The 24,573-nt window shown below is 46.6% G+C and overlaps 2 protein-coding genes across 6 annotated transcripts in view; one reads left to right on the top strand and one right to left on the bottom strand.

Moving 5' to 3' along the window:
- Positions 1-24,573, bottom strand: part of CEP85L (centrosomal protein 85 like) — a 229,008-nt gene that overhangs the window by 93,736 nt on the left and 110,699 nt on the right. The window lies entirely within an intron of this gene.
- PLN (phospholamban) lies at positions 746-20,527 on the top strand. 3 transcript variants are annotated; one of them, XM_038767430.1, is made up of 2 exons: positions 746-836; positions 20,158-20,527. In XM_038767430.1, the coding sequence occupies exon 2, from the start codon at positions 20,286-20,288 to the stop codon at positions 20,442-20,444; it is 159 nt and encodes a 52-aa protein (XP_038623358.1). In that variant the 5' UTR covers positions 746-836; positions 20,158-20,285; the 3' UTR covers positions 20,445-20,527. The 3 variants fall into 3 exon arrangements, with proteins under 3 accessions (XP_038623358.1, XP_038623349.1, XP_038623341.1); XM_038767421.1 differs by lacking the exon at positions 746-836 and adding an exon at positions 1,812-1,935; XM_038767413.1 differs by lacking the exon at positions 746-836 and adding an exon at positions 5,467-5,589.

Raw genomic sequence — 24,573 nt, 5'->3', positions numbered from 1 at the left:
ATTGAGCACTTACTGTATGCAGAACACCGTACTAAGTGCTTGGGAGAGTACAACAATAAACAGACACATTCCCTGCCCACAACGAGCTTACAGTCTGAGGCAGGGTGCGGGGAGGAAGTGGGGGGGAGGGATACAGACATTAATACAAATTAATTAGAGAAGCAGTGTGGCTTAGTGGCAAGAGCCTGGGCTTGGGAATCAGAGGTCGTGGGTTCTAATCCTGGCTCCTTCATATGTCAGCCATGTGACTTTGGGGAAGTCACTTCACTTCTCTGTGCCTCAGTTACTTCATCTGTTAAGTGGGGATTAAGACTGTAAGCCCCACATGGGACAACTTGATCACCTTGTATCCTCCCCAGCGCTTAGAACAGTGCTTTGCACATAGTAAGCACTTAACAAATACTATTATTATTATTATTATTATTATTATTATTATTATTATTATTATTATTATTATCACTCCTTTTAAGTCCTTATTCTTCCCACTGCTGCAGCTCTTCGTAAATGATTTTGGTCTTCCCACAATATTGGACTGTAAATTCCTGGAGGACAACGATCTGTGTGTCTTGCTTTTGTTGCCGTACTCTCCCAAGCTCTTCGCACAACACTTCACGTTCACTAGGCACTCAATAAATACCACGATGAGGAGGCCCCTCGTGACCAATGAGCAGACCAGAGGCAGGTCTGGGTGCTTTGTGAATTAATGGATCCTCAGAATCAGGATTTTTCAGGCTGCACTGGGGAACCGGAGCAATGTGACATCACAAATACCGTAGCCTTTGGCACCTTCCCTTGCCAATGGATCGCTAAGACGCCAAGCCTCGGGAACTGCAAGGGTGAGACCTCTGTTCGGTTTGTCATGCACCGCTCGGGAATTCCTGTGCAAGTCACTGGACTCTCTTCCCTCAGTGTGCCTCAGCTTACCTGGTGAGAAGGCAGGAAGAGTGAGGTAGGAATCAATCAATCATATTTATTGAGCGCTTACTGTGTGCAGAGCACTGTACTAAGCACTTATATGCCGAGGGGTCTGAAGGGCGGTGGGGCTTTCTGGGTGAGCCCCAGTACCCACCAATGGCCTGGAGATTCTGCTCCTCTAACTCTGACTATCCTTTCCAAATCGTTCAGCTATTCCTGACTCGCTCTTCCCAGATGCAGCTGTTGCACCTGGATACAGCCCGTGGCATTTGGGATCTTTTAGGGGTAGCCTTCCTCAAGTTCTCTTTCCTGGTTAGAGAAGAGCTGCAGTAGAATAGATAGTTACACCTACCTACGGCCAACGATCTTCATCTGCTCCCCCAGACGTCCCCCACCCCCCTACACCCTCACCATCAACTACACAGATTTTCTTTACTCTATTTATTTACTTATTTATTTATTTATTTATTTATTTATTTATTTTGTGCATTTCTATTCTATTTATTTTATTTTGTTAATATGTTTGGTTTTGTTCTCTGTCTCCCCCTTTTAGACTGTGAGCCCACTGTTGGGTAGGGACTGTCTCTATATGTTGCCAATTTGTACTTCCCAAGTGCTTAGTACAGTGCTCTGCACATAGTAAGCGCTCAATAAATACGATTGATGATGATGATGACAGATGACCAACTCTATGTAGTGGCATTTTCGAGAAACTTATATGAATACACAATTCCAGCTACGGGTCAGGTTTGTTTAGACCCTATTTCAGAAACCATTACTAAATGCCTTAGGCGCCGAGAACGAGGCGGTGACCCTGGTGTGTCTAAAGTTCTGTGGGAGAAAAGACTACGGGTGATTTCATTCATTTTTATTTTATTTCTCCTTTCCAAAGCCCCACTTTCAATTACTATCTACTCAGAACCCACTGCCCCCAGATGTAATCCTGAAATCCGGTTCTGGCCGGCCTGCTGCCTGAAGGGGAGAGAACGAAGACTTGGAGGTGGATTTTCTCTGTCTCTGGTAAAAGCCCAGACCGTGTCCATTTAAGGGCCTGTTTGTGGGGACGGTGGCGGTTAATAGCAGCAGTGACGGCACTTTCCCATTCCCCAGAGGGCAGTGAGCAAGCCCTCTGCTCAGTGGCCACGCACTGGCCGCGCCCTGCTGGGTCTGACCCTCCCTGGACACCTGGCTCCCTTCAGAGACCCTCATCTTGGCCTTCTCTTAGCCCTGCCCTGGCAAGCAGCTTTTAATCCTGGGGTGGCAAAGCTAAACGTGCACTCAAGGCTTGGAAGGAAATTTTGGGGAGAATATTTTCAAGCAAAAGGCACTACATTTTCCAGGACACTCTTCCCACTGGGTGATGAGCACTGTACTCATTCATTCAATCATATCTATTGAGCGCTTACTGTAAAAAAAGCACTGTACTAAGGGCTAGCACAGGTGTTTTGTATGTCATTAAAATGAGAAGCAGTATAGTATAATGGATAGATCCCGAGCGTGGGAGGCAGAGGACCTGGGTTCTAATCCCAGCTCTTCCACCTGTCTGCTGTGTGGCCTCGGGTACGTCACTTCACTTCTCTGTGTCTCAGTTATCTCATCTGTAAAATGGAGATTAAGATTGTGAGCCCCATGTGGGACATGGACTGTACCCAAGCTAATTAGCTTGTATCTTACCCCAGTGCTCAGTACAGTGCTTGGCACATAGTAAGAACTTGACAAATACCATAAAAAAAGATGGTTTCCTTTTCTGAGTTGACTTCTGACAAGCTCGCAATAGGCTTTACATTACCTAGACTGAGCCTCTTGCTCTGAAACCTGTGTTCCCTTCCACCTGTTACCATCTTTATTCCTTCCTGCTCATGGTGTGCTTTTAAAACCAAGTCTCCCTGTTCCAAATCCGCTATTCAGAGAATGGCCTTGTAGGACTGCCTTGACCACGAGGTAAGATGTCCAATGCTGGAGAAGAGCCTACCTCCCACTCCAGCCCCTTCCCTGGAGCAACATGCCATGAAAAGTGGAATCAATCTCCCCCAGATGAGCCAGAAACAGTGTCCTCTCCTCCCCAAACAACCCAGGGTCATCTGATACACAGATTTATGGCTCCTGGCCTATTCGAGTGTCATTAAAATGAGAGGAGTCTAGCAGCATGCCCTGGTGAAAAAAGTAATGGGCTTGGGAGTCAGATGATCTGGGTTCTAATCCTGGCTCTTTTATGTACCTGTTACGTGACTCTGGGCAAGTCATTTCAGTTCTCTGGGGCTCAGTTCCCTCATCTGTAAAATGGGGATTAAGACTGTGAGCCCCCCTTGGGACAGGGACTTTTTCCAACCTGATTAGCTTGTATCTACCCCAGTGCTTAGTACAATGCCATTGAAAAAAAAAAGAGTCCACTGAAAGGGCAATGGAAAGAAATTCCAAAGACAACTTTCTTCCAAAGAGAGTTCAAAGAGAACTCCAGGGCATAGACCCGAATCTGGGGTAGCAGTTATCCTTGGGGCTTGAAGGCAGGCAGCCTGATAATGGCTCACTGACCCTCCCAGGGCTCTTTCTGGGGTTCTACAGAACAGGTGTTGGGAAGGATTCTCCCTCCTATCTAGACTGTGAGCCCCACAAGTTAACCTGATTAACTTGTATCTACCCCAGAGGTTGGCACAATGAGAGTGCTTAACAAATATTATTATTATTATTATTATTATTATTGTCATTGTTATAATTAATACGGGTCCTTAGGGAGCACAAGTGACAAGAGCTGGCTTTGAGTAGCCAAGAAAACCAAGAAGTCCAAATAAATAGGTTTAGGTTTCCATCCACTGTGGTGAGCAGATCCAGCAGGAAATCAATCGTATTTATTGAGCGCTTACCGTGTGCAGAGCACTGTACTAAGCACTTGGGAAGTACAAGTTGGCAACATATAGAGACAGTCCCTACCCAACAGTGGGCTCACAGTCTAAAAGGGGGAGACAGAGAACAAAACCAAACGTACTAACAAAATAAAATAAATAGAATAGATAGGTACAAGTAAAATTAGTAGAGTAATAAATATGTACAAACATATATACATATATACAGGTGCTGTGGGGAAGGGAAGGAGGTAAGATGGGGGGGATGGAGAGGGGGATGAGGGGGAGAGGAAGGAAGGGGCAGGTCCATCGCAGCTGTTCCGAGCATAAATTTGGGACCACCATCTTTTTCCTGGGAGGACAAGTGTGTATCGTCTCAGAACCTGGGCCTGCTTTCCAGTAGCCACCCCTGAACTCGAGAGCCCGGCTACACATGGGTGTCTGCGTACAATAAAAAGTTAGTCATTCTCATGCAGGAGAGAAAGCTGAATTTCTTTAATGACAGGGAATTAAGTTTTATAACGAATAAAGCACCCAAACAGTACTTGGATTCGGCATGTCTTAGCACAGCACTAGTACGTAGTTACAAGCTCCCAATGCTTCAGGATCGCCCATATCCTCCGTCGGGCCTGGAACTCCCTTCCCCTTTATATATGACAGACCACCCTCCCCACCTTCAAAGGCCTACTAAAATCACATCTCCCCCTCTAAACTATAAGCTCACTGTGGGCAGGAAATAGTTCTGCTAATTCTGTTGTACTGTGCCCTCCCAAGTGCTTGACACAGTGCTCTGCACATAGTAAGCACTCAATAAATACTACTGATTGACTGATCTCCTCTAAGAGCACTTAGTACACAGTAAGGGCTCAATAAATCATCATCATCAATCGTATTTATTGAGCGCTTACTGTGTGCAGAGCACTGTACTAAGCACTTGGGAAGTACAAGTTGGCAACATATAGAGACAGTCCCTACCCAACAGTGGGCTCACAGTCTAAATGCCATTGATTGATTAATTGGCAGCATTATAAAAACCTAACAGAGCCTGTGACAAATGCTTCACAAAGCAAGTTTCTCTGAGCCCAGGTGCAGGTATTAATAATGAGCAAAACTTTTTGAGCAGATCCCCAATATACAAAACTTTTTGAGCGGATCCCTAATGCATCTTCCACCCTGGCTATTTCAGACCACTTAATAATAATAATAATAATAATAATAATGGCATTTATTAAACACTTACTATGTGCAAAGCACTGTTCTAAGCGCTGGAGAGGTTACAAGGTGATCAGGCTGTCCCATGGGGGTGCTCACAGTCTTAATCCCCATTTTACAGATAAGGTAGCTGAGGCACAGAGAAGTTAAGTGACTTGCCCAAAGTCACACAGCTGACAAATGGTGGAGCCAGGATTTGAACCCATGACCTCTGGCCCCAAAGCCCGGGCTCTTTCCACTGAGCCACGCTGCGTAAGCCCTGGGACAGCTCCCCCATTTGAATTCCTGGGTTTCCCAAACACAGAGTGTTTTCCAGCCGCACGCTTACTTAAAGAAAGTACAGCACCAGAATGCTGACCTTTCCAGCCCCGAGATAAAGCAAATAATCGGACAGCAAAATGAGTCTGGTTGGATCGTCTCTGGTACGAGGAGGCTGTAGGATAACCAATCAGAGCTTCTGCATCCCAGCCTGACATCACGAGCCTGCCTCTGAAACTTTTGAGGGGTTTTTGCTCTACTTACTCCAATCGTTCCCATGGACTTGATGACCGTGCTTCCCGGAGATCTCTCTTCCCTCTCTGAGCACTTGGCCCATAACTTACCTCTAATCACCAGAGCCACGGTAAGGACTGGGTTTATTACTCTTTAAGGAAACGGTCAAGTCCTAACTGCTCTATTCTGACTTTGCGACCGATGTTTCTTTTGATCCGCCTGAACGATCTTGCTCCGAGCCAGCCTGCAATATTTTTAAACTAGAATGAATTCTTTGAATGGGCTTCATCAGCCCCTGAGTGGGTGAATTAGACACATCATATGACCCTCAAGGTCAAACCTCTTTACAGTGTTTTGGTGGGGTTTGGTGTGTGTGTGTGTTGGGGGTGTGGGGTTCTCTGGAGAAAGCTCCTGTCACGATACAAAGTGGGGTTTTGTCTTTTTCTGTACTGCTGACAAGGTTCACTTGGAAAGCTATCCTCAAAATGATTCCCTATTTGGTGTTTTGCAGTGTGGGGCTAGCATCACTAACAAAGCATCCTCTGCATCATTTGTTTTTACTGCAGTTTAAAAAAGTTCCTCTCCCTTGAAAGAGGGAGCAGGGATCGGGGGTTTAGTTATTTAGACCCAGGAGGTTGTGATCTTTCATGCTCTGAATCCACAGCACACCCCATTATCGATCAATAGTATTTACTGGGCAGTTACTGTAGAGCACTGTAGTAAGCACTTAGGAGAGTACGCTATAATCAATCAATCATATTTATTGAGCGCTTACTGTGTGCAGAGCACTGTACTAAGCGCTTGGGAAGTACAAGTTGGCAACATATAGAGACAGTCCCTACCCAACAGTGGGCTCACAGTCTAGAAGGGGTAGACAGAGAACAAAACCAAACATATTAACAAAATAAAATAGATAGAATAGATATGTACAAGTAAAATAAATAAATAGAGTAATAAATATGTACAAACATATATACATATATACAGGTGCTGTGGGGAAGGGAAGGAGGCAAGATGGGGGGGATGGAGAGGGGGGCAAGGGGGAGAGGAAGGAGGGGGCTATAATAGAATTGGTAGATACACTTGCTGCCCACAAAAACTTATGATTTTACCTATCCAGTGATTCCCCCATCCCTTGATGTCCGGGTCAATTCTGGTACTTTCTCCTCCAATAATACTGTAACCAAAGTCACCCAGAATGCCATGCAAGAAAAACATTGGCAATGGTTTCCAGCAGTAAACTGAATGCCCTTTTGCGACTGCAAAACAAAATAACTGAATCATTTAATTCAGTCGCATTTATTGAGCGCTTACTGTGTGCAGAGCACCATAATAAATGCTTGGGAGAGTACAATACCAACAGTAAACAGCCACATTCCTTGCCCACAACGAGTTTACAGTCTAGAGGATGAGCTTAATCCCTGCCAACACAAGCTGGTTTCTATCTGGAGGAACATTCTTCTGGCTACAGGAAAGATTTGAGTTTGCTCAATTGCGCGAGGCTCTACCCATTAGGCCACACTGCTTCCCACTTGCCCTTGTCAAGTTTTACAAGTACTTCTGCAAAGTGGAATAGCAACCAAGTCCCCTACCTCTGGCACCCACAGAATTAATTTAAAACTCTCACACTTGAGAAGATATGGAACGTAAAAGTGCTCAGAGTTCCTTGCAAGAAAGGCACTAAAGCTGTCATCTTTATAAGAAATAGAAATTGAACTGCTTTGACCTATCTATTCATCTTTTACTCAAAACTTTATCTTCAAGAGGTTTACCACCATGATCTCTTCCCATGACCTGCCCTACGATGTTCTTTGGGACCTCATTTTAAGGTGGAGAAATGGATGACAGTCAAATTCAGTCGCCCAAAGCAACTAGCGAGTGAGTGAATAAGTTAGGATTCACATTCCCAAAGCCTTCAGCTGGGTAGCTTCACTGGCCCAACACTTACAGCAGTGCCTGAAACAAAGTGAGCACTGAACAAATACCACAATTATTATAATTACTGTGTAAAATGATTAATGTTCTCTGGACAATCATCACACATTCCTGGGCAGAATCGGCCCACTTCCCTCCCCCAAGGAAACTGATAAATTCGGTTTCCTACATAACTACAATTCTAGGGCTCCTGATCCATAATTGACAAACACATCCTTCTGACGCGCAGCACTTATATAGGTAATGGCATTTATTAAGCGCTTACTATATGCAAAGCACTGTTGTAAGCACTGGGGAGGTTACAAGGTGAACAGGTTGTCCCCGGGGGGGCTCACAGTCTTAACCCCCATTTTACAGATGAGGTAACTGAGGCACATAGAAGTCAAGTGACTTGCCCAAAGTCACACAGCTGACAATTGGCAGAGCTGGGATGTCCACATCTATAACTTATTTATTTATATTAATGTCTGTCTTCCCCTCTAGACTGTAAGCTCATTGTGGGCAGGAAATGTGTCGATTATACTGCTTTTTGACCTCTACCAAGCGCTTAGTACAGTAAGCTTAGCCCAAACCCCCTGAACACAGTAAAAACACTCAATAAATACGATTCATTGCTTGACTGATTGATATCCAAGCCTTAAACCCTCCAGCGGCCAACAGAGTTTGCGTGCTTACCTCCACCTCGGCCTGGCGCTCAGGGTTCCTGATGTTTTATAGCCCAATTTCATTCCAAACCTCCCTTGAGTACTCTGCACCTCGGTGCTGCGTTCCCTTACTTGGTGAACAGACGGAGCGTCCATTAATAGTCTTAGAAACCTGGGAGCTCACCGAGAAAAACACTCTCTGGCCCATGGATTGATTGCATGGCTCTCATCTACACAACGGGATAAAAAAACATCCCGGCAACTACTTCCTCATCCTGGCCTCCCAGCAGCCAAGGGCCCGATCCCAACCGGCTAAATGGCTCTGTCATTTCCAGGAGACCAAATTCACCTAGCCCTTTCCTGGCATTTCAGTCAATTTGGCTCCTGATATTTGAGGGGTCAACCAGGACACTTTTCCCATTCCTCTGGGTACACTGCTTCCCTTGGGAATGGCACTAAACATATATACCCGGCAAAAGAAGCGTGGCCTTGTGGATAGAGCAGGGCCTGGGAATCAGAAGGACCTGGGTTCTACTGACGAATCTGCCACTTGTCTGCTCTGTGCCTTCGGGCAAGTCATTTTACTTTTCATTCATTCATTCAATCGTATTTATTGAGCGCTTACTGTGTGCAGAGCACAGTACTAAGCGCTTGGGTAGTACAAGTCAGCAACATATAGAGACGGTCCCTACCCAACAACGGGCTCATGGTCTAGAAGGGGGAGGCAGACGACACAACGTGTAGACAGGTGTCAAAATCGACAGAACAAATAGAATTATAGCTATACGCACATCATTAACAAAATAAATAGAATAGTAAATATGTACAAGTAAAATAAATAGAGGAGTAAATCTGTACAAATATATACAAGTGCTGTGGGGAGGGGAAGGAGGTAGGGCAGAGGGGATGGGGAGGAGGAGAGGAAACAGGGGGCTCAGTCTGGGAAGGTCACCTGGAGGAGGTGAGCGCTCAGTAGGGTTTTGAAGGGAGGAAGAGAGCTAGCTTGGTGAATGTGAGGAGGGAGGGCATTCCAGGCCAGGGGAAGTTTCCCTCAGTTATCTCACCTGTATAATGGGGTTAAGACTGTGAACCCAATGTGGGACACGGACCGTGTCCAACCTGCTTATTTTGTATCTACTCCAGCACTTAGATAAGTGCATGGTATATAGTAAGTGCTTTAACAAACACCATAAAAAAAAAAGATTGGGGGTGGGGTGGGGGAGAAATCAGACCACTTCCCTCATCAGCTCTTTGCTATTAATTTTATTTTTTTATGGCATTTGTTAAGTGCTTACTGTGTGCCAGACACGGTACTACAAAGGGGGAGATACAAGATAATCAGGTTGGAAACAGTCCGGCATGGGACTCACAGTCTTACAGATGAGGAAACCGAGGCAGAGAAGTGCAGTGACTTGCCCGAAGTCACACAGCATACAAACAGCAGAGCTACACTAGAACCCAGGTCCTCTGACTCCTAGACTTATGCACTATCCACTGGGCCACACCTGCTTCTTGCGGTGTGATAGAGGCTCATTTGAGCACGGGACTGGATGAAATAATAATGATAATAATAATAATAATGGCATTTATTAAGCGCTTGCTATGTGCAAAGCACTGTTCTAAGCACTGGGGAGGTTACAAGGCGATCAGGTTGTCCCATGGCGGGCTCACAGTCTTAATCCCCACTTTACAGATGAGGTAACTGAGGCACGGGGAAGTGAAGTGACTTGCCCAAAGTCACACAGCTGACAAGTGGCGAAGCCGGGGTTTGAACCCATGACTTCGGACTCCAAAGCCCGGGCTCTTTCCAGTGAGCCACGCTGCTTGTAAATCAATCCATCAGTGATATTTTTTCGAGTGCTTATTGTATACAGAGCACTATACCCTTCCCCCCTTCCTTCCTCTCCCCCTCGCCCCCCCTCCACCCCCCATCTTACCTCCTTCCCTTCCCCACAGCACCTGTATATATGTATATGTTTGTACATATTTGTTACTCTATTTATTTATTTATTTATTTATTTTGCTTGTGCATATCTGTTCTATTTATTTTATTTTGTTAGTATGTTTGGTTTTGTTCTCTATCTCCCCCTTTTAGACTGTGAGCCCACTGCTGGGTAGGGACTGTCTCTATATGTTGCCAACTTGTACTTCCCAAGCGCTTAGTACAGTGCTCTGCACACAGTGAGCGCTCAATAAATACGACCGACGATGATGCTGATATATTAAGCACTTGGGGGAGTACAATATAACAGATTTGGAAGACACAATCCCTGCTTCTAAAGAGCTTACGGTCTCGAGGGGGAAACAGGCATTAAAATAAATAAGTTATGGCTATGTATACAAGTCCTGTGGGGCCGGGGGTGTGTGAAAAAGCGTGCAAATCCAAGTGCAAGGGTGCTGCAGAAGGGCGTGGGTGAAGAGGGGCTAGTGAGTGACGAAGACCTCCATGAAATGAAACAAGGATAGGAGAAAGGGGCGGGAGCCTCACTTTCGGACCGGAGAGGTTAGTCTGTCATCGAGTTATGGTATTTGTTATGTACCGGGCCCTCCCTTAGGCAGTGGGGAAGATATAAATAATCACATCGGACAGTCTCTCTCTCCCACTCTGGGCTCACCATCTAAGGAGTGAATTTCAAGTAGGGTGGAAGGATCCAGGATGTCTCTCGCCTGTTTAACAGGACTCAAACCAAGTCTACTTTTTCCCCCCGGAAATTCAGGGTGGGCTTTAGTTCTCAACTGGCAATGAGGATTCAGTCAACCTGGCAGTGGCCCACTGAAGGGGGTAGGGTGCCCCCAAAGAGAAGACCTTGGGCAAGCCACCTGACATCCGTAAAATGGAGATGAAATACTTAGATTGTGAGTCCAGTCTGGGACAGGGATTGGGTCCAAACTGACTGACTCGTATCTAGCCTAGCGCTTAATAAGGTGCTTGGCTCATAATCAGTCAATCGTATTAACTGAGCACTTACTGTGTGCAGAACACTGTAATAAGCGCTTGGGAAAGTACAATACAACAGACACACTTCCTCCCACAAGGAGCTTACAGTCTACAGTCATAGTAAATGTTTAACTTGTACAAATAGGAAGCAGCATGGGCCTGGGAGCTAGAGGACCTGAGTTCTAATCACAGCTCCACCACTTGACTGCTGTGTGACCCTGGGCAGGCTAATTAACTCCTCTGTGCCGCAGTTTCCTCGACTACAAAAAATGGGGATTCAATACTTGTTCTTCCTCCTACCTTGACTGTGTGCCCCACGTGAGAAAGGGATTGTGTCTGACTTAACTTGAATCTAACCCAATGCTTAGAATAATAATAATAATAATAATAATGGCATTTGTTAAGCACTTACTATGTGCAAAGCACTGTTCTAAGCGCTGTGGGGGATACAAGGTGATCAGGTTGTCCCACGTGGGGCTCACAGTCTTAATCCCCATTTTTACAGATGAGGTAACTGAGGCTCAGAGAAGTTAAGTGACTTTTAAAAAGAGTGGTACATAACTTGTGGACATCCTTTTCCAATTACTTCCTTTGGGCTCCAATGCTGCTATTCACACTTCAGCACAGCACAGCAGGGCGCCTTTGTGTGGACACCAGCTTTACTAGTGTACTCAGTGAGAAGCTGTGTGGCCTAGTGGGTAGAGGATTGGGAGTCAGAAGGACCTGGGTTCTAATCCCGGTTCCGCCACTTGTCTGTGTGACCTCGGGCAAGTCACTTACTTCTCTGTGCCTCAGTTTCCTCATCTGTAAAATGGGGACTAAAACTACGAGCCCCATGTGGGACAGGGACTGTGTCCAACCTGATTTGTTTTATGGCATTTAGTAAGCACTTACTACATGCAAAGCACTGTTCTAAGCACTGGAGAGGTTACAAGGTGATCAGGTTGTCCCACGGGGGGCTCACAGTCTTAATTCCCATTTTACAGGTGGGGGAACTGAGGCACAGAGAAATTAAGTGACTTGCCCAAAGTCATACAGCTGACAAGTGGCGGAGCCGGCATTTGAACCCATGACCTCTGACTCTCAAGCCCAGGCTCTTTCCACTGAGCCACGCTGCTTCTCAATTGTCTTGTATCTATGTACTGCAGCATTTAGTATAGTGCCTGGCACATAGTAAGTTCCTAAAGAAATTTTAAAATACCATTTTGTTTTTTAAAAAAAGGTAATTTTCCATTTGAAAAATCACTTCTGGAGCTTCTCCATGACCCAGGCAGATGGCAATGGCAGTGTGGATGACACAATTTGGGGAACTTTTTCTCGGCTGGTTCTTTGTGCAGAAAACCAAAATCAGGCAGACACCAGCACATCTACTTGCAGGGACATACGTTTCTCTCACTGGGATCGACACCACCAACCAGTAGTAGATGTGATAATGCGGACGCTGTCCTTCCATTTCCCCCAAATACTGGAATTGGTTTGGAAGTGGAACAAAGAAGAGAAAGGCAGGAAGCCACATTTAAGAAACTCTTCCACCATTTTACTTGAAGCCACCCATTTTCATCTTCAGTAAAACACTCAATTTGGTATTATTTTCTCATTGGTATGTAACATTAATTACGATAATAATAATAATAATTGTGGTATTGTTAGGCAATTACTATGTACCAGGCACTGCACCAAGAGCTATTGTTAGGCTCACAGTCTTAATCCCTATTTTCCAGGCGAGGCACAGAGAAGTGAAGTGACTTGCCCAAGGTCACGGAGCAGACAAGTGGAGGAACTGGGATTAGAACCCAGGACCTTCTGACTCCCAAGTCTGTGCTTTGTCCACTAAGCAATGCTACTTCTCTCAGCCACGCTATTCTAGTTCCAAGGTACAGAGCGTATTGTGATGGATTTGCCTAGTTTCCAGACCGCTCCTCTGGCAGGGTGGGTTTTTGAAAGTAGCCCCAGCTATTATATTGATTATATATGAGAAGCAGCGTGACTCAGTGGAAAAGAGCCCGGGCTTTGGAGTCAGAGGTCATGGGTTCAAATCCCGCCTCTGCCACTTGTCAGCTGTGTGACTTTGGGCAAGTCACTTAACTTCTCTGTGCCTCAGTTACCTCATCTGTAAAATGGGGATGAAGACTGTGAGCCCCCCTGTGGGACAACCTGATCACCTTGTAACCTCCCCAGTGCTTAGAACAGTGCTTTGCACATAGTAAGCACTTAATAAATGCCATTATTATTATTATTGTTATTGATAGCTGAAAACCAAGTTAGGGCTCTCTACCGCAGGCATCAGATTCCGTGGTCTGTTGGTAGGGCAAATTTTGGGAGCTCTGCTATTTCCTCCTGGACTCTTCCAATACCATGCTCTGAGCCCTTTGCCCTGCTCCTTGCTTCTGCTTTTCTGTCTCTCCTTTCTGAGCTTTCCTTTTCAGATGTCCCAATCTCAGAGGGCTTGGAACTTTGGGATGGAAAGGCTCTCCCTGCTATTTCCTCATTGCTGTGCTTGAGTCCCATCCTCACACTTTTGCTAAAAATCACAACTCCTGCCAGAAGCCTCCCCCTATATTCCCTCTCCCTTCTGCCTATGCATTTGGAATCAGTCAAGAGTACTTATTGAACCTTATTGGGTGCAGAGCGCTTACTATGTACTAAGTGCTTGGAAGAGTACAATATAACAGACACATTCCCTGCCCACAATGACCTTACAGTCTAGAGACGGAGATAGACATCAGTATAAATAAATTACAGACATGTACATAAGTGCTGTGGGGCTTTAGACTGTGAGCCCACTGCTGGGTAGGGACTGTCTCTATATGTTGCCAATTTGTACTTCTCAAGCGCTTAGTACAGTGCTCTGCACATAGTAAGTGCTCAATAAATATGATTGATGATGATAAAGACGGAGTCGGGGGGCGTTGAATATAGGGAATAAATCAGGGTGACACAGAAGGGAGTGAGAGAAGAGGTGCCTGGCACATAGTAAGCACATAATAAATACCATAATAATAATACTAGGAAAAGAGGGCTTAGTCAGGGAAGGCACCTTGGAGGAGATATGCCTTCAATAAGTTTTTGAAGGTGGGGAGAGTAGTTTTCTGTCAGATATGAAGAGGCCAAAGGTAATAATAATAACAGTGGTATTTGTTAAGTGCTTACTATGTGCCAAGCTCTGTGAAGCACTGGGGTAGATATAAGGTAATAAGGTTGTCCCACGTGGGACTCAGAGTCTTAATCCCCATTTTACGGGTGAGGTAACTGAGGCACAGAGAAGTGAAGTGGCTTGCCCAAAGTCACACAGCTGACAAGTGGCGGAGCTGGGATTAGAACCCATGACCTCTGACTCCCAAGCCCGGGCTCTTTCCAGTAAGCCATGCTAGGAGGTGGGCAAGAGGTAAGCAGCGAGATCGACAAAATAAAGGTAGAGTGAGTAGGTTAGCATTAGGGGAGCAAAGTGTGTGGGCTGGGATATAGTAGAAGAGTATTGAGATGAGGTAGGAGGGGGTAAGGTGATTGACTATTTTAAAGCCAATGGTAAGGAGCTTCTGCTTGATGCGGAGGCAGACGGGCAACCACTGGAAGTTCTTGAGAAGTGGGGATGGAACATTTTTGTAGAAAAATGATCTGGGCAGCAGAGTGAAGTATAGACTGGAGTGGGGACAGGCAGGAGGCAGACAGGGAGGTCAGCAAGGAGACTGATACAGTAATCACGGCAGGATAGAATAAATGCTTGGATTAACATGGCAGCAGTTTGGATGGCGAGGAAAGGGCAGATTTTAATGATGTTGTGAAGGTTGAACCTGGAACTGTACACTTTAAACTCTTGATGTTTACCCCACTCTCAGCCCCATGCTATTTATGTCCATATCCATGATTTATTTATTAATATTAATGTCTGTCTCCCCCTCTAGACTGCGAGCTCCTTATGGGTAGGGAACATGACTACCGACTCTGTAATATTGCACTCTCCCAAGCTTTTAATACAGTGCTCTGCACACAGTTAGCGCTCGGCAAATACCATGGATTGACTGGCCTGTGCAGCGAACACCCTGTTATAGACAGAGGCCCAGGGTGTTGCCTGGCCTACTGGAAGGAGGATGTGCCTGAGAGTTAAGGACCTGGATTCTAATCCCGGCTCCACCATGAGTCTGCTGTATGACCTTGGGCAAGTCACTTCACTTCTCCGGGACTTGGTTCCCTCATCTGGGGGGTTAAAACTGTGAATCCCATGTGAGACTGTGTCCAACCTGATTTGCTTGTAACCATCCCAGAGTGGCACAGTGTATCACTGCCCGGCACTGATAATAATAACTGATAATAATTATTATAATTATATTAATAATAAGATAATCATATGCAATCATATATAATATTATATAATACTTATAATAATCAGTTATTATTATTATTAGACTAGGACTTTACTGAACTGAGGGATCGCCTCACCACGCCCACTCCGGCCATGCCGCATCCCTCTTATCCCAGCATTGAGCAAGACCGGCCAGGCCTGCTCAACACAGTCAAACCAGGAGAAACAAACCACAAACTCCAGTGCAGGCAGGACCTCTAGTGGTATTCCAACAAATCTTCCCTCCTTGGCTTAACTGGCAAAGAAAAAACTTCCCGAACTCTCTCCTGCCCCTTCGACTTGGGGCCGAGAATCCCACAACCTAGCCCTACCCCTCCCAAACAAACAGCAAACATCAGTAGTTCCAGACAACCCGACAAACTAGTCCTGGTAGGCCTCAGTTGGAAAGGACTTCTAGGAAGAGGAGCAGTTTGAGGAATGATAGACCCCTCTCCCCCAGGCATGAGGGATGACAATCCATCAATCAAGGGTATTTATTGAGTGCTTACTATGTATACAGCACCGTACTAAGCGCTTGGGAGACTACGATGCAACGGAATTAGCAGACAATTTCCCTGTCCGTAAACCCAGTAACCTACGCTGGGCTTGGGACACTGGCCATTTCAAATTCAATTGCTGCCCAGGTAAGTCTAGGGAGGGGTGATCAGAAAGATCGGATGCAGCAGAAGCTGCCACCCCTCCCCTCAGCCACGGAGTAGGCGGACGTGTTCCCTGCCTAAAAGGAATTTACTTACAGTCTAGAGGGGGAAAGAAACATGAAAATATATTTCAGATAGGTAGAGCAGGGCTTGGGGCTGAGGGTGGGGTGAATATCAAGTGCTGAAAGGGTCCAGATCCAAGTGCATAGGTGAAATGCTTTCAGTTCAACCTTCACATCATCGCTAAAATCTTCCCTTTCCTCTCCATCCATAGTGCTACTACACTGATCCAAGCACTTATAATATCCCTCCTGGATTACTGCATCAGCCTCCTTGCTGACCTCCCTGCCTCCCTGTCGCTCCCCACTCCAGTCCATACTTCACTCTGTTGCCCGGATCGTTCCTCTAGAGAACTGTTCAGTCCATGTTTCTCTACACCTCAAGAACTTCCAGTGATTGCCCATCTACCTTTGCATCCAACAGAAACTCCTTACTATAGGCTTTGAAGTACTCAATCACCTTATCCCCTTTTACCTTACCTACCTGATATCTTACTACACCCCAGCCCAGGCACTTTGCTCCCCTCACTTTGCACCTGCTCACTGAACCTCAATCTCGACTATTCCACCCTCAACCCCCCTCACCCGTGTCCTGCCTCTGGCCTGGAAACCCCTCCCTCTTCATATATGACAGATTATCCCTCTCCCCACCTCCAAAGCCTTACTAAAAGCACATCTCTTCCAAGTCACCTTCCCTCAATCCTCATTTCCTTATGTCCCACTCCCCTACTGCCCTTGCATTTGTACCCTTTATTCATCCCTTCCTCAGCCCCACAGCACTTACACCCATATTAGTAATTCATTTATTTGTATTAATATCTGTCTCACCCTCTAGACTGTAAGCTCTTTGTGGGCAAGAAATGTGTCTTCCAATTCTCTTACATTATACTCTCTCAAGCACGCAATACAGTGCTCTGCACACAGTAAGTGCTCAATAACTAAGACTGACTGGGAAAGAGTAGGGACAAAAAGGCTTATCGAGGAAGGTCTCTTGGAGGAGATGAGATTTTAAGAAGTTTGAAGGTGGGGAGAGTGATTGTCAGTTGAGTGTGAAGGGGGAGGGAGTTGGGCCAGAGGATGATGTGAGTAGGTTGAAGTTTAGAGGAGTAAAGTGTGCGAGCTGAGTTGTAGTACGAAATCAGAGAGGAGGGGACGAGCTGATTGAGTGCTTTAAAGCAGACTGTAAAGAGATTCTGCTTGACACAGGGGTGGATGGGCAACCAGTGGTGGTTCTTGAGGTGCTGGGATACATGGATTGAAATTAAATTTAAAAAAAAAGAAAAAGATCCGAGCAGTAGAGCGAAGTAAGAACCGGAAAGGGGAGAGATGGGAGGTATGGAGGTCAACGAGGAGGCTGATGCAGTAGTCAAGGTGAAATATTATAAGTGCTTGGATCAGTGCAGTAGCAGTGACGATGAAGCAGAAAGGGTGGATTTTAGTGATGTGAGAGTAGAATGGGATTTGGTGACAGATTAAATATGTGGGTAGAATGAGAAAGATGAGTCAAGGACAGTGCCATGGTTACGGGCTTGGGAGATAGTTGTGTTGTCTTCAGTGATCAGATACCCGTGTGTCTAATTTCCAGTTGGATGGACTGGGAATTGGCTTCTCAAACAGGCAGGGATCTGGAAGCTGACCCTGGGGAGAATTGTGTCACCAATCACCGTTTCCTCCACTCTCTCTCTGGGAAACCTTGCTTAGCCCACAACCTCAACCTCAAACATTCGTCCTGCCTGGCGTCGCTCATATTGTGGGGCGCTAACCTCAATATCTATGCAGTGTCAGGTGGGAGATGACGTCCAGGCATCAACACGGTCCTCCTGGATACACCACTACATCGAAGTGGAAAGGTGGAGAACTACTGATGAGAAATCCTTCTGCAGCTTGGGAGTTTCAGGGGGCATGGCGCGGCCTGGTTTTCTCAGATCCCGGGGTCTGGCTGGGGTCAAACTCCCCTTTGAGACCGACCTCCCCCACTCCAAGTTTACCCATCCTGATCCAAAGTAGTGGGTTGGGTGAGTAGATGTGCATAGCTGTTGCGCATCCAGTACAGGTGCAAAATGAATAATAATAAGTAATAATTATGGTATGTGTTAAGTGCTTATTAATGTGCCAGGCACTGTACTAAGTGCTGAGGGAGGGGGGAAATCAAACAAATTGGAATGGACACAGTCCCTGTCCCATGTTGGGTTCACAGTCTCAATCCCCATTTTACAGAGGAGGTAACTGAGGTACAGTGAAGTGACTTGTCCAAGGTCACATAGCAGACAAGTGGCAGAGCCAGGATTAGAACCCATGACCTTCTGTCTCCCAGACCCCACGGGTCTCTTCCCACCCCTGTTCTCCTTCCATCCCCCTGGGGCTCAATCCATCAATCAATGGTATTTATTGTTTATTGTGTGTAGGGCGGTGTCCTTTACTAAGGCTTGGGACAACCCAATACAATAGAGTTGGTAGACATGATCCCTGTCCTCAAGGACCTTACAAGTCTAGTGGCTCCCAGTGAGATGGCCAGAAGGAAAACCCTATAGGCCCAGGTGGCCTTCCTCAGTTTCCCTGTCCTGCCCTTCCCAAGGAGACAAACCCCTACCACCATCTCCGCTTATCAGGGGCTTCCATGGTAGCTCCAGGGAGGGGAGGGGAAGGAAGGATAAGGACAGTTGGGAGGGTGGGGGGCAGACAGGGGAAGAAAAAACAGAGAGGAGAAGTGTAGGCCTTCTCTGGAGGGAGGGGTTACTTCATCTGTATTTCTGGGATGACTGAGGGCTGAGAGAGAAGGATGAGGGGAAGAGGTCTGTTGGTGGAACCCTCCTAGGACACTGGGACATCCGTCCCCAGCCAGCTCATTCTCTGGGGCTCGGTAGACCTGTTGCCCCCTGCAATCTGCCCCCTGGGGTGGGGCGAGGGGGTTTGGTGCTCAGTGAAACTCTACTGATCAGCAAGGAGTGAGGAGGAAATCCAAAACCCTCCCTCCTCACCCTCTCAACACTCTTCACCTCCTCCACCCCACCTGCTCTCGGGGCTATTCACAGGGAGCAAAATCGATGAGTTTGAACTTCCTCATCTCTGCCCTTCCGAGGTCACAGGTTCAAGTCCCGGCTCCGGCAATTGTCAGCTGTGTGACTTTGAGCAAGTCACTTAACTTCTCTGGGCCCCGTTACCTCATCTGTAAAATGGGGATTAAGACTGTGAGCACCCCGTGGGACAACCTGATCACCTTGTAACCTCCCCAGCGCTTAGAACAGTGCTTTGCACATAGTAAGCGCTTAATAAATGCCATTATCATTATTATTGTATCCCTCCCCCTTTAAAGCAGCTGGCGGCTCTGAAGGTGGGGGGAGGGGGAGAGAGGAGGGGTGTGTGTGTGTGTGTGTGTGTGTGTGTGTGTGTGCGTGCGTGTGCGTGCGTGTGTGTGTTTGTTTTGGGGTAGGCGGGGAGAAAGCCTACGGCTTGGATCCCAAGTCCCTGCACAGACACTGGGCAGCTGAGTTCTGGTCGCACTGCGGGCAGAGAACGTGTCTACCAACTCTGTTGTAGGGTACTCTCCCAAGTGCTTAAATACAGTACTTAGCACACAGTAAATGCTCAATAAATACCACTGAGTGACTAATTTCCACCCGTCATTGGAAGCCCAGGATCAACTCAATCAGGAAAAGCCTTTTCCCACCCAAGATTCCTGTCTGCATGCCAAAGCATCAAGGCTGCCACCCTGGGGACCACAGGCAAGGCTGGGAGGGGTCATGTGGGATCCACTTCCTCTGTCAATGGGGTGGCCCCACCTCCTCAAGGATGGCCAGCCCAGTCCCACGGGGCACCCCAAGTTACAATTACCCCAACGAGCCTTGCTTGACCGATGGGACCTCTCCTCCTCTCGACCAAGGCCAACCCCGCTTAGGCCAGCTAACGGGCTTGGCCCCAAGAAGGAGAGAGAAAAGGCAGGTCTGCTTTTCAAGTTACTTGCACGCAAAGGGGCAGTGGATATTCTTTTTAATAAAATGAATCTCATTTTGGAGGTGGGTAGAGAGGGAGGGACGCACATGGCAATTGCTTTGCCTACAGAACAATTTCCGCACCCCATTCTAACGCTCTCTTTTCCTGTTCCCCCCAACCCCACTGAACTCCAGGTTCCTTCCACTGAGATAACGAAAGAAGACCAAACTCCGCTTGGCTCCGGGCCTACCACCTGCCATTTTCCCTTCTTCCTGTGCTTCTAAGGCCTCTGAACCTCCTCCCTCCTGCCCCATCAGGTGCCATGGAGAAGGTCCAGCATCTCACCCGCTCGGCCTTAAGAAGAGCCTCAAACATTGAGATGCCCCCACAAGCCCGGCAGAATCTCCAGGAACTCTTTGTCAACTTTTGTCTCATCTTAATCTGCCTTCTGCTCATCTGCATCATCGTGATGCTTCTCTGAGGTTCTGCTGCAGCTGCATGGAGATCTACTGTCCACCACGTTGGCCCGCAATCAAGTCCAGCTGGGGACGGGGCTGGGTTTGGGAGGGGGGAGGCGGGAGGGAGAGGGCAGGTAAGGAGAAGCGATGGTTGTAGAGAGAGCTGAAAACAGTAGAACAAAGCATTTCCTGCATGCAACAACACTCCTGTAACAAGGTTTGGGAATCAGACTGGCACTCCTTCCCGGCTGATTTCCATAAACTTGGAAAGCACTTCTAAACGCTATTTAAAATGGGTGACAAAATGATACACGACGTAACCCCCTCTGTTTTCTTCTTATAAATGGTGTAGGCTTAGGACCCCGTGTGTGGGAGGGGTAGAAGGTTTGTGCGGCCCAGTCTGCCCAGTAGTCAAAGCAGCAGCTTCTCCATTTGGGGACGCTGGAATTGTTTCCCTAGCTACTGGATGAGCAGTGCTCAGTTCACCGCTGGCCAGAAATCAATCCCAAATGAGTCCTCTTTGTTCAAAAGTGAGCAGCTGCTGCTCCACTCCTGCCCCTGCATCCCTAGGGGCCCTCGGGCACCTGCCTGCCTTCTCTCTAGGAAATCTTGTCAGGAAAAACCTCTCATCTCAAAGGCACGGCTTAATGAAATCTGCTAATAGACAAAGCTGGGTCTCCCCCCTTTTCCTCTGATCCACACTTAACAAAATAAGGTAGAATGTTACCAGAAACAAAGAGCACCTTCTTGTTTCCACAGAACTCGTCATTCTATAGGAGTAGAAAACCCTTTAGGCACACATGCATGTTGCCAGTTGGCTTTTTTTTAAAAAAAACACAATGGTATTTATTAGGTGTTTACTGTATGTGTAGTGCTATATTAAGTGCTTGGGAGAATACGACATAATGGAGGTGGCAGACACAAATTCCTGCCCACAAGGAGCTTACAGTCTAGAGTCCAGGCAACTATCTGAGTGCTGGGGTAGATAAAAGGTAATCAGGTTGGACACAGTCCATGCCCCTCTTGGGGCGATTAGAAACCTCATCCCATTCTTGCCGGCACACAAGAAGGCTCATTGTGCTTGGCGGATCTGCGGGAAGAGTCACTCTATGACGGAATTGGAACTGACAATAGACTGTGAGCCCATTGTTGGGTAGGGATTGTCTCTGTTGCTGAAGCGATCAAAATCCACTTGGTCTCTCTCAGAGCCTTTCTGCCAGTGGCAGCCTGGGCCACGGCCCATTATCTGCCTCGTTGTAATCACTTGCACGCACACAAACACACACACACACACACACACACACACCATCAGTCACGCAAGGAGGAAACAAAGGGTTAGATTTCCAATAGCACGGGAGCATCCATTAGAGCAAACTCTGACGTCCCAACCCCACTATCATGCCCCAACTTGCCAGGATATGCATTTTGGCTGTCCATGGCAGGCATTCCTAGGTGATCGATCCATCACTGGTATTTATGCAGCATTTAACTGTGTGCAAAGCACTGTACTGAGTGCTTTGGGGAGTACAATATGACCTAACATGGGCCTGCAAGTCAGAAGGATCAGGGTTCTAATTCTGGCTCCGCCACTTTGCTCTGTGACCTTGGGTAAGTCACTTCACTGTGTCTCAGTTCCCTCATCTGTAAAATGGGGATTAGGGCTGTTGGCACCATGTGGGACAAGGACTGTGTCCAACCCAATTAGCTTGTATCTCCAACTCGGTGCTTAGTACAGTGCCTGGCACACAGTAAGTGCTTAACAACTATTATTATTATTACAATACAGTGGAGTGAGTACACACGGTCCCTGCCTACAAAGAGCTCACAGTCTACTACTGCAGGGCCCGAATTCCCCATCTGAAGGGGCTGGGAGGCCATTTTTAACCCTGAGAGGGGGGAAGGCCTGGTGTGCTTTTAGGTGTTATGCCACCCATGTAGTGTGCAAGGGTCCTGAAGAAAATTCTGCTCCATAACCTATGTGTGAGCATCAGTTGAAAAGGAAGGCTACCTCCCACAGAAAGCCAAATATGAGGAGGCTCAGCTTTCGGGAAAGCATGGTGTTGTCCCTCCGTGGCCTAGTGGATGATAATGATGATGATGACGTTGATGGTATTTGTTAAGCGCTTACTATGTGCCAAGAACTGTTCTAAGCCCTGGGGTAGATACAAGTTAATCAGGTTGGACACAGTCCCTGTCCCATATGGGGTCACGCTCTTATCCCCATTTTACAGATGAGGCAACTGAGTCACTGAGAAGTGGTGACTTGTCCAAGGTCATCCAACAGACATATGACAGAACTGGGATTAGAAACCAGGTCCTTCTGACTCCTGGGCCCCTGCCCTAGCCACTAAGCCAAGCTGCTTCCCGGTGGAGAGAGCACAGGCTTGGGAGTCAGAAGGACCTGGGTTCTAATCCTGCTCCACCACTGGTCTGTGAGGTCACATTTCTCCGTGCCTCAGTTCCCTTACCTGTAAAATGAGGATTAAGACTGTGAGCCCCACGTGGGACATGGACTATGTCCACCTGATGATCTTGTATCTACCCCAGCGCTTAGTACAGTGCCTGGCACACAGCGCTTAACAAGTATTATAAGAAAAAACAAAGACAAAACTAGTGATTGCCTGGCTCAGCTCATCAGGAGGTTGATGAGAGGCAGTGAAGGAGGCTTTTCAACAGGTGTTTCACCATGTGGGGAAGCAGCACGGTGTGGTGGATAGAGCACAGGACTGGGAGTCAGAAGGTCAAGGGTTCTTAGCCCAGCCCAGCCACTTGTCTGCTGTGTGTGACCTTGGGCAAATCACTTCATTTCTCTGGCCCTCAGTCACCTCATCTGTAAAATGGGGATTGGGACTGCGAGCCCCATGTGGGACAGAGACTGTGTCCAACCTGATTTGCTTGTACCTCCCCCCGCACTTAGTACAGTGCCTGGCACATAGTAAGCGTTTAACAAATACTATTATTATTATTAACAATAATAATAATAAAAGGCTCTAAATGGGTCAGGAGATGGCCAGAAGATGTGACAGACTGCTGGGTGGTGGGGGGAGACAGATTCAGAGCTCCTCCATAGAGCTGAACTACACCCAGACATTTAAACAGAGTGTGAAAAGGAAATCCTGATGAGAGGGAGGGGTGCGCACCGTATAAGTGCTTTTCTTGTGGAACCATTCGCCGATCCCTTCTCCCTTTGGAAGCAGCACAACCAAGTACCAGAAAAATGTCTGCACCAAGAGGAGTAGAAAAGCTAACCGGGAAATCCTGCCACTCTTGACTTTACTCCTTATAACAACAGCAAATGGAAGGTTTCATTTGGAAAGTGTATTTTTGTCTTGGGAGTTAACCGAGAAGAATTCATTATCTTTTCTCTACCCCTTTCAAGTACCAATTGATCCCAAAGATAAAATGGCCATACGTAAAATGGCAAAAGGCATTGTGATTCCTTATTCACTGTCACCCATTCTGCTGAATGAGTAATTTGGATAGAGACGAGTCGGTTCTCTAAGAAAAATATTAACAAGCGGCTGGACTTCAAATGAACAAATACCAGATGTTAAAAATACGCTCAAATCTGTGAGGAGAGAATTCTAACATTAATTTATAATAGTACATGAAAGAGTTGTAAGACTGATGTTTAGACTGCCTCTCTATGCATTGGTTGGTTAAATATATATATATATATATATATATCATATTACTCTTACATTACGTATGAATCATGCAATTGATCATATTCACATCTTGAAAACATGGTGAATTTAAGAGAACTGCTCTACTCTCTATGATACACCCTTTTTACAAGCACAATAAAAAAATCAATATACAACAGGTGAAGTGGGCTTTGTAATTTTTGCTGCTTTTTTAATAATTAAGCAAGCAACTCACCCGACAACAACAGATGCATTACTTTATTACAGACACTGACATTTGGGGTTCCCACCTGTCAACTTACAAAAGGCTCCTGGGTTTCATTCCTTGTTCTGACTTGCACAGTGACAGTTTCTGCTTCCCACTGGGTTTTAGGCACCTACTAACTGTCCTCTCCATCAGTGGAATTTATTGAGTGCTTACTGTGTGCAGAGCACTGTACTAAGCGCTTGGGAGAGTACAATAGAGTTGGTAGACACGTTCCCTGCCCACACTGAGCTTACAGTC

This window comes from Tachyglossus aculeatus, chromosome 2, assembly GCF_015852505.1.
Source record: "Tachyglossus aculeatus isolate mTacAcu1 chromosome 2, mTacAcu1.pri, whole genome shotgun sequence".
Lineage (NCBI taxonomy): Eukaryota > Metazoa > Chordata > Mammalia > Monotremata > Tachyglossidae > Tachyglossus > Tachyglossus aculeatus.
The sequence above is the reverse complement of the archived record's forward strand: the minus strand, read 5'-3'. Positions and strand labels throughout refer to the sequence as shown.